The sequence below is a fragment of the Chenopodium album genome, chromosome 14 (genome assembly GCF_948465745.1).
Source record: "Chenopodium album chromosome 14, dcCheAlbu1.1, whole genome shotgun sequence".
Classification (NCBI taxonomy): Eukaryota; Viridiplantae; Streptophyta; class Magnoliopsida; order Caryophyllales; family Amaranthaceae; genus Chenopodium; species Chenopodium album.
In genome coordinates, this window is record NC_137847.1 from 36,980,889 (window position 1) to 36,996,334 (window position 15,446).

Consider the following 15,446-nt stretch of genomic DNA (forward strand, 5'->3'; position numbering starts at 1 on the left):
TTTTCTTTCTCTTCTCTTTCTCACTTCTCTTTCTCACATACATAAATTCACTCAAACTTCCCCATTCCCCAAATTACAACTCGAAAGAAAAACAAGCTCTAGTACAAGAACATTAAGAACACTCTAATTAACTTGTGTGGAATTGACACTTGACTCGAATTAAAAGTTAGAAAACTTACGTGAGCAAGGGTGAGTTTTTCCATCTGAAATCAACAGCTATTTATAGACCAAAATTCGTTTAGGGAAAACTTATTTGTGCAGCAAATCCACTACACCACTACTCCAACCCACTAAGAAGATCATGTTCCTAAAATTAAGGAAACATGAACTCCTCAATGTGCAAGACCATGACTTGAAGAAGATCATGGAGGAGTAGGCCGCAAGTTTTTAGAAAACGTGGAAGATTTTATTTGCAAAAGATATTTTCAAAAATCAGAATAAATAAAATCTTTTTGTTAGGAAAAAGATAACCGTTAGAAGATAACAGTTTTCCTAAAAACTAGCATGCACAATTTTATCAACTTAGACCAATTCCACACAGCTTTTTCGAGTGTAACTAATTTCTCATACTTACATAAATCCTAAAATATAAAAATATATTTAGTCTTCATGTCTTCTGGTGAAGCTTCTACTCCGAGGCTTCTGTTCCTCAAGGGGAACTTCTCTTCTCTGGTGAAGCTTCTGCTCAAAAGCTTATGTTCCCTGAGGGGAACCTTCTCTTCTCAAGTCTTCATTTCTGAAGCACCAGTTCCTGCAAAGGAACTCTTCTTTATGGATAGTTCTGCTTCTGGCCTTCTTGTTCCTCATGGTATCTTTACAAGATACTTAATTCTCCTGGTCTTTGCAACTGAGTACACACTTAAACAATCAAGCACTTATTAGTTTGTAAGTAAGTGAGGTTGTGTCATCATCAAAATCATTAAATCCAACAGGTGTAATATTTATGCCATAGTGCTAAAGGATCACGCGGGTTACCAAAAATAAGTAGTGTTGCAAAGAGCCTTCGCAGTGCCCGTGGCATTTGTGTAGTAGCAGCTTCATCCATACACTCTTCCACTGCATCATCTTCACTAAGCAGACCCAACTTTACAACAAATTCTTGAAATGTAGCATAAAGAAACCCATTAACAGTACGCAGGTCTTCAAAGGATGTAGGACCCCTTACATGCGTCAAAAGAAGACGGAGAAAATACCTATCCCCTTCAGATGGGGAACAAAAGTTAATCTGCTGACAACAACACCAAAAGAACGTTCTTTCCATGTCTTAAAAGCAGGATGCCACACATAATGTTCCGAAAATTGAGAATATAATAATTTAGTCTTGTTTGGAAATGCAGCATTCATTTTGAAAAACTCAGTTAACGACGTTCTGGCCCTTCTACTGTCAGCAACTACATCCTCTAGTTGGTCAGTAGCATTAAACCTAACAGAATAGTGGTTTGGCAAGTGCACCTGCAGCAATAGTACAGGCGGACTCATCTCATAAAGATCAAATGAAAAGATCCTCCAAGCAGCTTCACAAGGAGAGACCCAACGGCCTGACTAAAATTGTTTAATCTCATCAACAGGGGGCCTTGGGCCTGAATTTGTTACATTGAATGAACATCTATCATGCCCTTTGTAGACATAATTATACAAATACTTCACAGCTTGAATTGTGGAGCAAATCTCCACATTTAGATGGCAATCAAAGAGTGCCGACAAGTAAGGATCGTAAGGGATCACCCATTGGTTGTCTAGCCTTCTCCCCCTGATTCGAATAGACTCACCAGTAAAGCGCCTGCGGTAAGCAGGGTAACCGCTATCATTGTTTGTGGTTGTGTCGTTGTATGCTTTTGGGTAACCATATTTACACTTTCCTTCAGACCCTTTCTTGTTCATGCAGGAGCAGCTAAGATCGTCCTTACCACAAGGGCCATGCATCATATGGCGAAGAATAATTTTACGCAAGTGAGGGTTGTCATTGCTAGGAATCTCAGCACAAGTAAACTTATCATACAAGGCCAGTTCCTTGATTTTATACCCTTGTTTCAGTATAATCAGCATATGAACATGCGGAAGGCCACGCTTCTGAAACTCCACAACATAAATGAAAGTTGCCACTTCACCAAAGACATTTTCATCTATAATTTTCTTTTTCAGCGCAATAAGTTTTGCCCTGAAAACACGCGTAACTAAATCAGGCCGGTCATAAGCCTTTTCACCGGGAGCAAGTTCTGCTTTAACTTTTGGCCAGTTGGGATTGCAAGTCATAGTCACAAAGAGGTCAAGCTTGCCAAACCTTAGCACAAGAGTAATTGCATTAAGGTACCTCCTGCTCAAATCCCGAGGGCACCCAAGGAACGTAGGGGGCAATATAACTGAGTGACCAACATTAGAAGCATTTGTTTCCCCACCATCAAATGTATCAACAAGACCTTGATATAATTCAGCCCTTCTTTTTTTTTGGTTTTTCCGGAAAAAATCCAAGCGCGTATTTTCAATCTTCACATACATATCCACAATGAATTGTAAAAATAGTCGTCCTGCTCTTAACAGATAATTGCCTATCCGTATCTGGAAACGATAGGCATAATACTCCCTAGCAGAAATAAACCTACCCCGTTTGTCATTAGTAGCAGCTGAGACAACAACATGCAACAAAAAATTAATTATAACACCCATCTAATTGTTTAGAAAATTTATTAGCAATGTATGTACATTAGCCATGCATGCAACAAAGAATACTAAAAATCTTACATGGATCATCTCCTTGCAGCAATGCAGCAGCAGCAGCATTATCATCCCCATCTGCAGTGGCTGTGTCTACAAAGCTTTAATCATGAGTCTGCCCACAAGAAGACATTTTTAGAAGGCCATGGTGCCAACCACAATCACCACGAGGGAATAATAAAGGGTACTGCAGAGTAATGCATTATACGGTGGCTCTCAGTAGACTTCCCGTACACTGTGATGTGAGGAGTACTTTGTTCATGGGATGCATTGGCATCAGTCCGTATAGCAGCCACCTCGTTAGATGTTAGAGCGTTGTACACCCGCTGATCCAAAGTAGGGTCTTTGTTGAGGGTAATCACAGTTTCAGCTGAGACAGTAATATCCCTCAGAGATTTAAAAAATCTAGCATAAGGGTTATGCGACATAACTTCCATAAGAATTGCAATAACATCTGCTTGGAGCTCTGGGAAGAGGTCAAGTCGGTGCTTAGCCTCATGCTGAGAATCATAAAAGTAAAGTTGAAGGAACTGTGGCTGGGTGCCATCAGGTAACAAGTCAGGCACAAAATGGTATAGCTACCCATGTAATTTAAAAGCATATACACCTTTTTTTTATTGTGATTCTAATGCACCCCCCAAAGAGCTGAAAGCAAACATATTATTATATAAACGCGCATATGTTTGAAAGTGCTCAGCGATTTCATCTTTTGAAGTGAACAGTCTAATAATCCTAGGAGGAAGCTGATTATAGACAATCACACACTCTCCGCCACTACAGAAAAATTTAGGAGGTTCATAGCAAATTTTTTTGCCAAGCATTTGTCACAGAAATAAGGAGCTGCCAATTCCAAAGGAGCTGTTGGCATTTGCTGGCTAACATCCCATGCATCTCCAACTACATATTTATAACCATGTCTTAGTTTACAATTTGGACAACATGTATAATAAGGAAATTAAATATAGCAAATTAAACAATACAGTACCTGGCCCTATAGGTTTAGGCTTCCTTATTTTCTTTTTTTTTTTGGGCTCTCCAGTAATTCCCCGTATGCATTTACTTGTTCGAGTTTTAGTTTTAGAAGATGAAGGGTAATCAGGGTAGTCTGTAGCAAGCGAAGGTAGCATATGATATAAGGCAAGAATCCTAACATACTCAATCTACTACAATATAATAGGCTAGGAAGACGATACCCATAGATGGCCGACACTGATAAAAATCTAGTAGACAGTATACTCCTGTCATGTATAGACAGTAAACCATATCAATACATATACATAATAAAAAGCCAAACCCCATTAGTTCACACTATAAATGATAAAAATAACAGTATATAGATGCAAAACAGTGAAACAAACTTTATAATTGAGAAGTTGTAGATTTCATTGCTCTTAAAAAGACATTATCCAAAGTAGCAATTACATAGACAATGCTTAAGCTAAAGCAAAATATATGGCCATCAAATTTAGAGTACAGCAAACACACCATCACAAAGTCAACTGAGCACTATAGCTCTTAGGTTTACAAAACAACAATACTAAACAGGCCATCAACCAATACAGATTCTTAAATTTGACCTATCATCTCTAAAGAACCACCCAACAACTAATTCCTCTTCCTACGCTTAAAAACAACTTCCAAGTCTGATGGGACCCTAACAAAGTTAAGTGCAGAAGGTTGATTAGCTGCACCTGCCCTCTTGAAAGTAGGACGAGCTCTATGCTTACGAGGAGTATTAGGTGTTAGGCTTGCACTTGGGATTTTGTTACAGAGGGATCTAGGTGTGCTGCAGTCATGCTCGTCTAGGAAAGGCGCCAAGTGAAGTGTTCCTTGCACACCAAGCACACGTTCTTGAGTAGACATGTAGCTTTCTCGGGCCAATGAACACTTAATGCCAGCATATTTTTCATGGCCATAGTTCAGGTTAATTATTTCTACCCTATACCTGCACTGGAGGAAAGAAACAGCCTTCACAGCAGCATTTTGTCTAGCAGCTGCCTCACCAACACATATGTCACTGATTATACACTCCATGTTAACTGTTTCTCCAGGGCATTACACAATAAGCCATGCCACATACCCTTGCAGTGCAAGCTCAGAGGACTCAATGGTCGAGACTCGTGTACAAGTCTCTAAAGTCAGCACATGCAGCACATCCAAGTAGTCAATAAAGACATCCTTGGCACCCGCCTTCTCAGGGAAAGCACTAAGCCAGTTAATAGGTGGTTTCTGCAGTACCCGTTCCTTAGACTCCAAAGCATCATGCTTCAGCTGGAACAACACCTCGCAATGCTTGTACATCCAAATTTTAGTACTCGTCCAATCATGAATACAGAGGTCATACTCTAGCCTCAAGTGTCGGACAGCCTCCTCTGCCGCTTTTTCAGTTGAAGCCTCCAACTTTTCACCCTCACCACCATCAAAAGTGTAGGTGTGTGAAAATCCAAGGTTCGTCGTTTCCACATGCAACTTCACATGATTCTTATGAATGTCCACTAATTCATAAACAGGACGTGGAAACTGCAGGTGATCCATAACCTGCCTTAACAAGCAACAATACGAAATAGAGACCTTGCGAGACTCTAGCTCCATGACCTGTGTGCATGGCCAACGGATCAAACAATTAACATCGTTCCTATTCATTAATTCTAGAACATAACCTACCTCACCAAACTTTCTAAAAAGATGAGCTAATGGTGAATAAGAAAACATTCTAATCAATCCTATCCTAAACCAACACAAGCAAAGCTCTCTTAGAAACATACACTAAAACTACCAAGCTGCTTAAAAAGAAAGCACACACCATAAAAAAGGACCACAATCTAACAGGCACTTACTCCATAATAAAACAGAATTTGGTATCACTATCACACATCTACATTAGTACCTTTATCTAAACAGAGCACAATAGTGAAATCCAACATGTATCACACACCAAGCACAAAATTGAACCAAAAAAACTACAATAAGATGTATAAGCAACAGTAAAGCAAAGCAAATGGCATAAAGATCAGAAAAGCCATACCAATAATTCTGGGCAGCATATGGAAAACAAGACCCCAACACCAACCAACAAATAGCAAACATGACCCCAACACCAACCTGCACAAACCATATCATTACAATCAGTGATCTAGCCAATTAATATATTATCACTCATTAGCCAATTTTGACTTAAAAAAGGAATATATATAAACTATACAAAACAACCATATCAAAACCAATATAATATAAACATCAAAAAATGGAAATTAGAACTCAAAATAAATTTGAGTCGAATACAATCAGAAAATTTGTATAAGAGGATAATTGAAATATAGTGCATGTAGCTCTGACATCCATAATTTGTATAACTAAGATTACTCCACACTTAAACAGCCTAAATATAAAGTAAATTGTCATGGCAAGCAATTTAAGATATATTTAGTATGATTGGCAATCCAAGTAAGTCCAACACAAGGATATAAGAATATATCACATTTTTTGATTAGTGTAAATTGCCCAATAGATGCATTCAACAAGAACAAGGAAAATTAAAATTAAATAATTATATAGGAGCAAGATATTACCACCAAGAGTTCTGGGTTTTTACCCCTTTTTTTTGGATTAGGACCTCAAGTGATAAATATGTAGATAGATAGAACAGAAGTCAATGTCATTTTCATTGATTTCTATATAAGCTCAACATAAGCCTCGAGAACACCAGCAATTTTAAGCAAAGCAAGTATATACTACAGAGGGACAAGTTTTAATTTAATTAATTAATGAATTATAATAATTATAATATAAGGTACATAATCAGAAAATTTGAGTCAAACACAATACAAAGTTTACTATATCAGTGTATAAAGGGCAAAATATCCAAAAGAGAAACAATATGAAGTAGTAATCTAAATAATCTAAATCCAATGCTTATATATACAATTTACCTTATCATGATGATGAAATGAATTATAATAGAGACAAGTTTTAATTTAATTAATTAATGAATTATAATATAATTATAATAACTATTAAGGCATGAAATCAGAAAATTTGAGTCAAATACAATACAAATTTTACTATATCAGTGTAAAGTAGTAATCTAAATCCAATGCTTATATATATATTTACCTTATGATAATGATGAAATGGTAAGTATTTTGACATCTTGTAGCCATTGATGAAAAGCTATGATTTTGCTTTATCAATTGTAGAAGGTGAGGAAGCCGGAGAAACCACATAGAAGATCGACACACAATGATGTGTCAACTTCATCATACAGAGATCCAGAGGAGAAGCAAAAATCTGGCAAAAAAATTTGGGGCAAAAAAATCAAGTCAGCATCATCATCAAGTGAAAAAGAAAAAAAAATTGGGGAAACAAAATTTGGGGAAAAAAACTGGAAAGTGAATTCAGAAGAGAAGAATGCATGTCTCCATGAATCACCAAAGAAGTAATGCTGAAGGTGACAGAGGCAAAAAACAAAACAAAACGGCACATGTCCCCTCCAAGACGCCACATAGGCAAAACAACAACTAACATTGCCACATCAAAAAGCCATCACACATGCCACTCACACATGTGAGCACTATTCATAAGGGGAACAGGTGAAACATTTTAAGGGTTGTAGAAGAAGAAGATAGGGATTTCACTTAATAATTCCCTATTCTTATCCCACATTTTTATATCCTCCTTATCCTTATCCTTGTTGCTAAATGCCCGTAGGGGTATTGTGCAGAAAACCTCCAAAAAAAAAAAAAAAAAACCAAGCAGAGGTGATTGGCCTAAGATTGAGCCGTCATACACCTGCGAAGAGGAAAAGGAAAAAGACGGCGCTATGGAGTGAACTGTCAAAGCGCTGCAACCCAGGTTGTCGACAAGAGTTGAGGGACTCGTCTCTGTTTCCGCCTCTATCTCTTTTCTTCCTCCTTACACTATTTCTACTCTACTGCTTCTCCCCTATTTCATTGCAAATTTGCAATCTACATTCTACACCTCTCTTTCTCGATTTCCTTAACCCTAACCTTACATTTTTCATTCTCCTCACCTTCCGCCTCTTTGCTTAACAAATTCTCAACGGTATATTTCTAATTTCTCTAATCATTATACCTAGTGTTGTTCAATATTTTTTTTTTTCCAAATTCCATTTTTATGTTTATTTCCCTAACATTTTTTTCTTAATTATTCTGTTTTAGCTTTTAATTTTGCTATTATTTTTATAAATTTTTAATATTTTATTACTCAATTCATCCAAATTTATTGAGTAATAGTCGCCTAAAATTTGAAAATTCGAACTAGTAGTTTTGAAATTTCTTTATCCAATTTGACTCAGGCGATGAAGCTGGGATGAGGATGTCGGACAGCGATAGTTCATATGATGAAATTTGGGACATCATGTGGGAAAACGGAAATGCAGACGATGAAGCTGGGACGACGTTGTTGGACAATGGAAATAAAGGCGATGAACCTTTGGCGAAGAAGCCGGAAATTGCTGTAATCTCTTATATCTACTTATTCTTCAATTATTCTCCATCTCTGTTATTATGATTACTAGAGCATACCAATGCTAATGTACAGGAATATATTATACGCAAAAGAAAACACCTTAAAAAAATTTAAAAAAATAAATAAATTGTAGGATGGGTAGTTATTGTTGTTTAAAAAAAAAAAAAAAAAAAAAAAAAAAAAAAAAAAGAGTGACATAGAAATTGAGTATTGGGGATTTGGAATGGAAGATTGTGGTGAAGTATTGCAAAATTGACTTTTAATTATATAAAAGATATACTTTGGGTTGGCAAGATAGTTGGAAATAGCAAATTGGATAAAATTGGTACAAACACGTACAAAATCATACACTATTAAAGGGAAAAGCTTGTATAAGTTCTGAAAAAACATTTTATGTAATTTTCTTTATGAACTGACTCATATCCTATTGGATTGCAAAATAACAAGAATGACCTTAATGAAGTCACTATTGATGAGCATTTGGAAGCAATTGAGGAAGCTGCATTAAAAGAGTTAATCTTAGATAGTTGCGGAAATTTTTTAAGAGAATGCAAGGAATTACCTGATCAACTTTATGATAGTCTGATCGAAGGACTTACCACTCTTGTTTACCTGCTGTATGACAAGGTAAGGTACTCTAGTTCCTATGATTTTCTCCTGTCCTCTCTCTGCTTTATAGTCTTCAGAAATTGGGATGTATGAAACCAGAATGATGACACACATCTGATCATTGTTACTTGACAGGAGGATTTATACCGGATGGGTAATTCTCATATGGTTATTGATCAACAAAACAAGTTTTGGGAAGAACTTGCACCTATAGGAGAGAAGGTGTGTGTTTATTGTGGAATATACTGTACATTTTGTCTTTGCCCTTTTGGTTATAAACTGGTAAATGATGAGGAAAAAGTAATACTCTTTTTTCCTCATTTTTTTTTTTTGTATTGGATTATTTATATGTCAAGTAAGCATGTGGTATCCGTACGTTGATAATATATATATATATATATATATATATATATATATATATATATATATATATATATATATATATATATATATAATGTAATGCCGTTACTAAGAATGATATTTTTGATTTGTTACTTCATCGTTTAAAAATCTTCTAAACACCTTTTGAAGTGCCTAGATGGATTGTATGAAACCACATGCCTAAACTCAATAATTGGAGCTTAAAAGCTCAAAATTCAATAAATTTTATAGTAAAAATAAGTTATCCTATCACATCACTTGTAGAGGATTAAAGGAAGCTATAATCCTATACTTATTTCAAATAGTAAAAATACTCAATTCCATCCTATTTGAAATAAGTTATCCCTTTTGATGTTTGCTTTCAATTTGCAGCAGTATAACAGTTTCTCACATCAGAAACCTTATACGGTATGTGCATTGTGCATATACCAGTTAAGATTTTACTCAGCTTGGTGCATAATAAGATGATTGTATGACTAATTTGGTTACATGCTTTAGTAAGATCTGACTTGATGCTAGACAATAAGCTGAATTCTTTCTTTGAATTTGTGAAGATTTTAGTGTACCTATTTCCATAGGAACCTCAGCCCGTGTATGGCTGTATATTGACTTTGTTTTTTGTTGTTGCCCCAGTATTACCGCGGCGAGGAATATGTGAAGGTAGCATGGTTTTTCTTGCTAATCTGCTGACTACGGACTACCAGGTTTTTTTTTGTTATGTTCATAAAATGCTGAGCTTGTTTGTAATTACAGAGTACTATTGATGATGACATTCTGAAAGCAATCAGAAAAGTGAAGCTTTGTCCAAGATTAACGGTAAAATTCTAAATACTACTAAGTGTGTTTACTTATAGATGATCATTTTTGGTATTGAAGGGTATATACATAGACATTTGAAAACTTTTGATTGATTTGAAAATACCGCCTTATATTATTCTGGATTTCTGGAGGCTGTTAAAGTCTAAAAAAACATTAATCTGGCTTGGTTTTAGTAGTTATATTCATAATCATATGTTTACATTATTAAAGTGAACCTATATGTTAGTTCTTATACCTTTTTCCTTGTTTTGTTGCATTAATTTTAGATTTATTTGGATTAAGAATACCCATCTGTACAGTTGATGTAACACCTCTAGATCACATCCAAACTAAATTGCCTTTGTTCACCCATATAGCCACTTTTCTTCCAAGGAAGTGCTGTTTTTACAATTTGTTTGATGTTAGCAAGCCGATGGTTGAGCAATGGTGGTGGCGGTGGCTAATGGAAGATAGGTTATGTCAAATAAACACCCTTTGTTTCTTTTGAGAGTGTGTTCAAACACTTCAAAGGCCGATTGTTGTTAGGGAACAGGGCGATAGTATATCTTTATTTAATTAGATATCTTCTCCATTGCCTATCATTATAGGCAGACTTTGATGGGAGAATGATTGTAAATTGGAAGGACAACTTCTCCGTCCAATACTTTAATATCTTACTATTAAATTCACTCCATATAATACCATAATATATGTGGATACTATAGCCTGAAACTTGCTTGAAGAAAAAGAATATATCTAATGATCTATTACAAGTCAGATACTATTCCCTCCGTCCCTAATTCTTTATCCTATTTCCCTTTTTAGTCTGTCCCAAATTCTTTGCTCCATCTCTTTATATAAAAAAATTTCTCCCTACTTTTTTACACATGGCGGGGGGCCATACCAACCCCCTTACACTTTTCTCTCTTATTTTTCTCCATATACGTCTGTGTGCATACTGCATAGCCCACAAGGAGCAAAGAAATAGGGACTGAGAGAGTCGTTTCTTAGTTGTAAATATAGATATATTCTAAATCCTAATAAAATGTCGTCGATAATTTGATTGAAATTACAAATAATCCTTATACTTTTCCTTACTTAGTACTTAAGATAATGAATTTTATACATCTTTTCCTTCTTATCTGCATCATTAAGAGCATCCACAGGGTGCTTTAGTCATCTCATCACTAGTTGTTGAACTTTAATGTACCTTACAGCTTAAATTGAAATGCCATCAAAAGAAATGATATTTGTTGATGACGTGGTCTTTTTTCCCAGAGCAGGTTGATCAATATACAGTTTTACTGATAGAGATGTTTACGGATCGTGATATGAAATGTCAAGAGTTTTTGATTGCCAAAGCTGTGGAGATAATTGATATTGAAACCTTGTACAGCTTAGATGCTCATACACAGTTTTATTATTGAGTGGCTAGACCCAGAGAGGTCTCCCCATGAAGAGTTTGACAGCCTTCTTAATCATCACTTATTCAAAATTATTCTATGGAGAAAAATGATGGTGTGTTTGCTGGGTGGCTGTTGTTACACATTCAAATATTTGCTCTTTTTTAAGCGTGAAATTTTCCTAACCATTATCATCTTGTTTATGTTCCAGGTCAAACATTATGTGGAGAGAGTGCTGTTTCCTTATGATCTTTACTGTTGAAAGAGACCAACATGTTGCCTATATCCGAAGATTTAAATCCCTTTTTTGAAGTTGCTGAACTTTGTCGTAAGGCTGAAGGGACTGGTTTTATCAAACAGGGATCATTTCATGTGGGCCTTTCGTGAGAGAGGATATGATACTTGTTCTGAAATTGATCTTACTCAAATATTTTTTATTTTTTTCTTCAAGATCTATTTTGTTACTAGTGCTTATTTAACACAAATTCTGTTGGGTTCATTCTGCTGCAGAGCTCCCTAGTATGTATATGGATATTGCAGCCTCTAGAATTGCTGATGAGAAAGCTGATCAACCTCCTTATCACATATATGAGACTGCACTTGCGTTGTCAAAGGCTGGTATGTTTCCTATTGCCTTGTAATTTTGAGCTGTTTATGGTGCGGCCTAGAGGACATTTTCCTGTTTTCAAGTGGGCAATCATGTAGCTAATCTTGGGTTGTCTACTCCGTATATTTTTGGCTGTAAACGTTGAAAAGCACTAATCCTGTTGTAAGTTTGTAACATATGCTTTCCCTTTCTTGGGCTGCAGTTCAAGAGTCCCTTCAATTCGAACATCTTGCCTTTGCGGTGGTTTTCAGCAATTCTTTTGGCTTTTCTAATGAGGAGGTAAATGACTTAATTGGTCACTATGACCTGGTAATCTGCTGCTGAAGTTTTCATATATTTGTGCGTGTGCTTTTTTTATTATTGAAGGGAAAGTGTTATTTGCAGCCCTTGTTACATGTCAGTTTCTAATATTTTCATTGTCATTTTAAGGTGAAAAAAATGAAAGTCGACTTTCAAACTTTTAACTAGTCTAAAAATGTGGATGACAAGGAGGCAAAAACAACTAAGGCCCCGTTCTTTAGAGTTGCTCTGCTCTGCTCAGATCAAATCTGCTCTGCTCTTCAAAAGAAATCTGCTCTGCTCTGCTATGCTATATTTTCAAGTAATAATTAATAATAACAATAATAATTAATATTGTATTGATGATAATAATTTATTATTTTAAATAATTATAATAATTATTAATATTAAAAATAATTATAATAATTATTAATATTAGAAATAATTATAATAATTTTTAAATAATAATAATTAATACTTATTAATCATAATAATAAATAATAATAATTATCAATAATAATCTAATATATATATATATATATATATATAAAGGGGAGTTTTTTCCCGAGTTTTTAGAGAGCCACGATATTATGAATTTTATCTAAATATATAATAAATTTTAGCACATACATAAAATAAATATATTTTAAAAATTCAAACAAATCGTGCATCGCACGGGCTTCATCTTGTATTTAATAATTCAAACTATTAAGAATTAATATTTAATAATATTATTAATTAATAATTTCTAATAATTATAACAATTCTTTCAAATAAATAAATTATAATAATAACAATTAATAACAATTTCTTTTTATAAACATTTTATATTAGAATCACAATGGATAGAAACATTTAATGTGGGTATTGATTGTTAATTCACTGAGTTGAATTATTTTTCAAATCTTTTCATACAATTTAAGAATTGGAAAAAAAAAAGTTATTTTCATGTAGTACTTTGTATACCATTATTATTTTGAGGGTTAAAAATATATGATTAAGACATATTTATAAGTAAAATCATTATTACTCATTAAGTCATTTTATTTTAAAATTTTTGTAAAATGAATATAAGTAAATTGTTGTCTTTTATCTTTCTACTATTAACATATGTTAAATATGGTACACATTTATTTATTTTTCACTCACCTAAATCAATGGTATAAGCACTTAATAATAATAATAATAACAACATTTATAATAATAACATTAGTAATAATATTAATAATAATGTTGAAATCTGCTCTGCTCGGCTCTGCTCTGCTTTGATGTGCTTAAATCTGCTCTGCTGACCCCTGCTCTGCCTAGAAGCTCAAAAGAACAGGGCCTTTTGAGCTTCTGGGCATGGCACAGCAAAGCAGAGCAGGGGTCAGCAGAGGAGAGCAGAGCAAATTTCAGCATTGTTATTGTTACTATTATTGTTGTTGTTGTTATTATTATTATTATTAATATTATTACTACCGCTATTATAATTGATTTAGGTGAATGAAAACATAAATATATGTGTACCATATTTAACATATGTTAATAGTAAATAGATAAAGACAATGGTTTAAAATATTCAAATTATTACAACCACTTATCAATAACAGAACATAATTAGATTAGAGTTTAACATTTTGGTGAATTAACCATCTACTTCCATATGATCTTCATTTTTATCTTCACTGTCATCTTGATTTTCATTGTCATCACCTTCATTGTCGCTTTCCGAGCGGTTGGTTCTCCAAATTCAGTGTGCTATACGATGTCGTACTCCGACCATTCTATTTTTTCGCCATTTTGCATATCAGTAAAAAAAGATATTGTAGTATTATTATTAAATATGGAGTATTATTATACACAAAAAATATATATTATGTGTTATTATTATGATCAATATATATTTATAAATTGTTAGACATTATTATTAATAAATATTATTATAAATATGAATAATTTGTATTGTGAATTATTAATTATTATTATTATTCTTAAATATTAACTATAATTATTAATTATTGTGTTACTAATGTTATTAATTGATATTAATCCAGAGTAGAGCAGAGCAGATTAGAGCACACGGCTCAGCATAGTAAAATAGCTCTAAAGAACGGGGCCTAAGTGGTTCAAAGGTAAACTTAAGGAAGGCTTGTTGGACAAGTTAGCCTTTTGAGCTCGTACATAATGAGATTGTGATGGACTAATGTATTTTAACTAGTCTAAAAATGTTATCGTATAAATTTTAATTTGAGATTTGTAGTGTTTCACCTTATTATTTATAAGAAAAATGCTATACTCTAAAAAAGGAAAGTATTAATGAAATATCTTCATTAATTATACTCATTTGTATGTGTTTTTGTCATGCATTTCTAAATTAATATCAATTATATTGATTTTCACGTATTTTTGTCATAGAATATTATTATTCGCATATATATTAACGTACTAATAAACTTTAAAGCCGAGAGCTATGGAGCATTAAAAGGGAAAATTCCCGAAAGTTATATTAACATACCTATAGAAGGAGTGTTTTCAAAATTTTAGAAGGCTAGTTGATGAGATAAATTCCGTGTTGTGTCGCTTTGGGGTTCAACAGTTGATACTACGAAGTTTCATTGGCAAGAGTGGGAGAATTTATATACTTTCTCCGTTTTTTTTAAGTGTCCCATACGTTAGACACATAGTTTTAGGTAATAGAATAAACACAAACTTTTAAAAAAAAACGGGTGTATAATAATTATTGTACATCCATTATAAAGATAGGTTAAAGAAATTAAAAGTTAGCTTTGAAGTGAATAAAAGTTACCCCCAATATGCATAAAAAGTAACCCCATACAAATAAAAATTATCTACGCTTTATTAATAAATAATCACATTTTTAATGACTAAAATTCAATTATTAGTGATTGAATGTAATTAAATTACCTTTATAAAAAATTTCTGGTTGTCTATTTATATAAAAATTGTATTATGTTTAAAATTACCCTAAAAAGACAAAAAGTTACACTAAAATTAGCTAAATGTTACCCTTATACTGCTCGATGTACACTAATATTAGTGTAAACCGAATGTATATAAAAGTTTTTCTAGAATAAAATATAATGTATAAGTGGGTATGGTTAGGAGTAAAAAAATTAGGAAAAGTAAGAGAGAAATATGAACAGGAACCCCTAGGAATAATGTGAGAG

The 15,446-nt window shown here is 33.7% G+C and overlaps 2 protein-coding genes across 3 annotated transcripts; one reads left to right on the forward strand and one right to left on the reverse strand.

Moving 5' to 3' along the window:
• Positions 1 to 919: 919 nt before the first annotated feature.
• Positions 920 to 4,746, reverse strand: LOC145578013 (uncharacterized). The gene is made up of 8 exons (XM_081635422.1): positions 4,335 to 4,746; positions 3,698 to 3,817; positions 3,476 to 3,609; positions 2,921 to 3,290; positions 2,740 to 2,805; positions 1,594 to 2,621; positions 1,194 to 1,452; positions 920 to 1,098 (listed from the first exon to the last, which is right to left on the reverse strand). Exons 1-8 carry the CDS (start codon positions 4,744 to 4,746, stop codon positions 920 to 922), a joined length of 2,568 nt encoding a protein of 855 aa, XP_081491548.1.
• A 2,645-nt stretch (positions 4,747 to 7,391) lies between these two features.
• LOC145580214 (uncharacterized) lies at positions 7,392 to 14,511 on the forward strand. Of its 2 annotated transcripts, none has more exons than XM_081637620.1 (10): positions 7,392 to 7,773; positions 8,027 to 8,187; positions 8,647 to 8,826; positions 8,944 to 9,030; positions 9,823 to 9,849; positions 9,943 to 10,005; positions 11,271 to 11,505; positions 11,602 to 12,008; positions 12,200 to 12,276; positions 14,313 to 14,511. In XM_081637620.1, exons 2-7 carry the CDS (start codon positions 8,041 to 8,043, stop codon positions 11,412 to 11,414), a joined length of 648 nt encoding a protein of 215 aa, XP_081493746.1. In that variant the 5' UTR covers positions 7,392 to 7,773; positions 8,027 to 8,040; the 3' UTR covers positions 11,415 to 11,505; positions 11,602 to 12,008; positions 12,200 to 12,276; positions 14,313 to 14,511. The 2 variants fall into 2 exon arrangements, with proteins under 2 accessions (XP_081493746.1, XP_081493747.1); XM_081637621.1 differs by having other exon boundaries at positions 14,318 to 14,511.
• Positions 14,512 to 15,446: the final 935 nt, after the last annotated feature.

Coding starts and splice junctions, on each gene's coding strand:
- LOC145578013 (XM_081635422.1), bottom strand. CDS start 4,746: ATGGAGTGTATAATCAGTGACATATGTGTTGGTGAGGCAGCTGCTAGA. Junction 3,610..3,697: donor GCCTAAACCTATAGGGCCAG/GTACTGTATTGT, acceptor ATAAATATGTAG/TTGGAGATGCATGGGATGTT. Junction 1,099..1,193: donor TCCCCATCTGAAGGGGATAG/GTATTTTCTCCG, acceptor CTACATTTCAAG/AATTTGTTGTAAAGTTGGGT.
- LOC145580214 (XM_081637620.1), top strand. CDS start 8,041: ATGAGGATGTCGGACAGCGATAGTTCATATGATGAAATTTGGGACATC. Junction 8,827..8,943: donor TTTACCTGCTGTATGACAAG/GTAAGGTACTCT, acceptor GTTACTTGACAG/GAGGATTTATACCGGATGGG. Junction 9,850..9,942: donor GCGGCGAGGAATATGTGAAG/GTAGCATGGTTT, acceptor TTGTAATTACAG/AGTACTATTGATGATGACAT.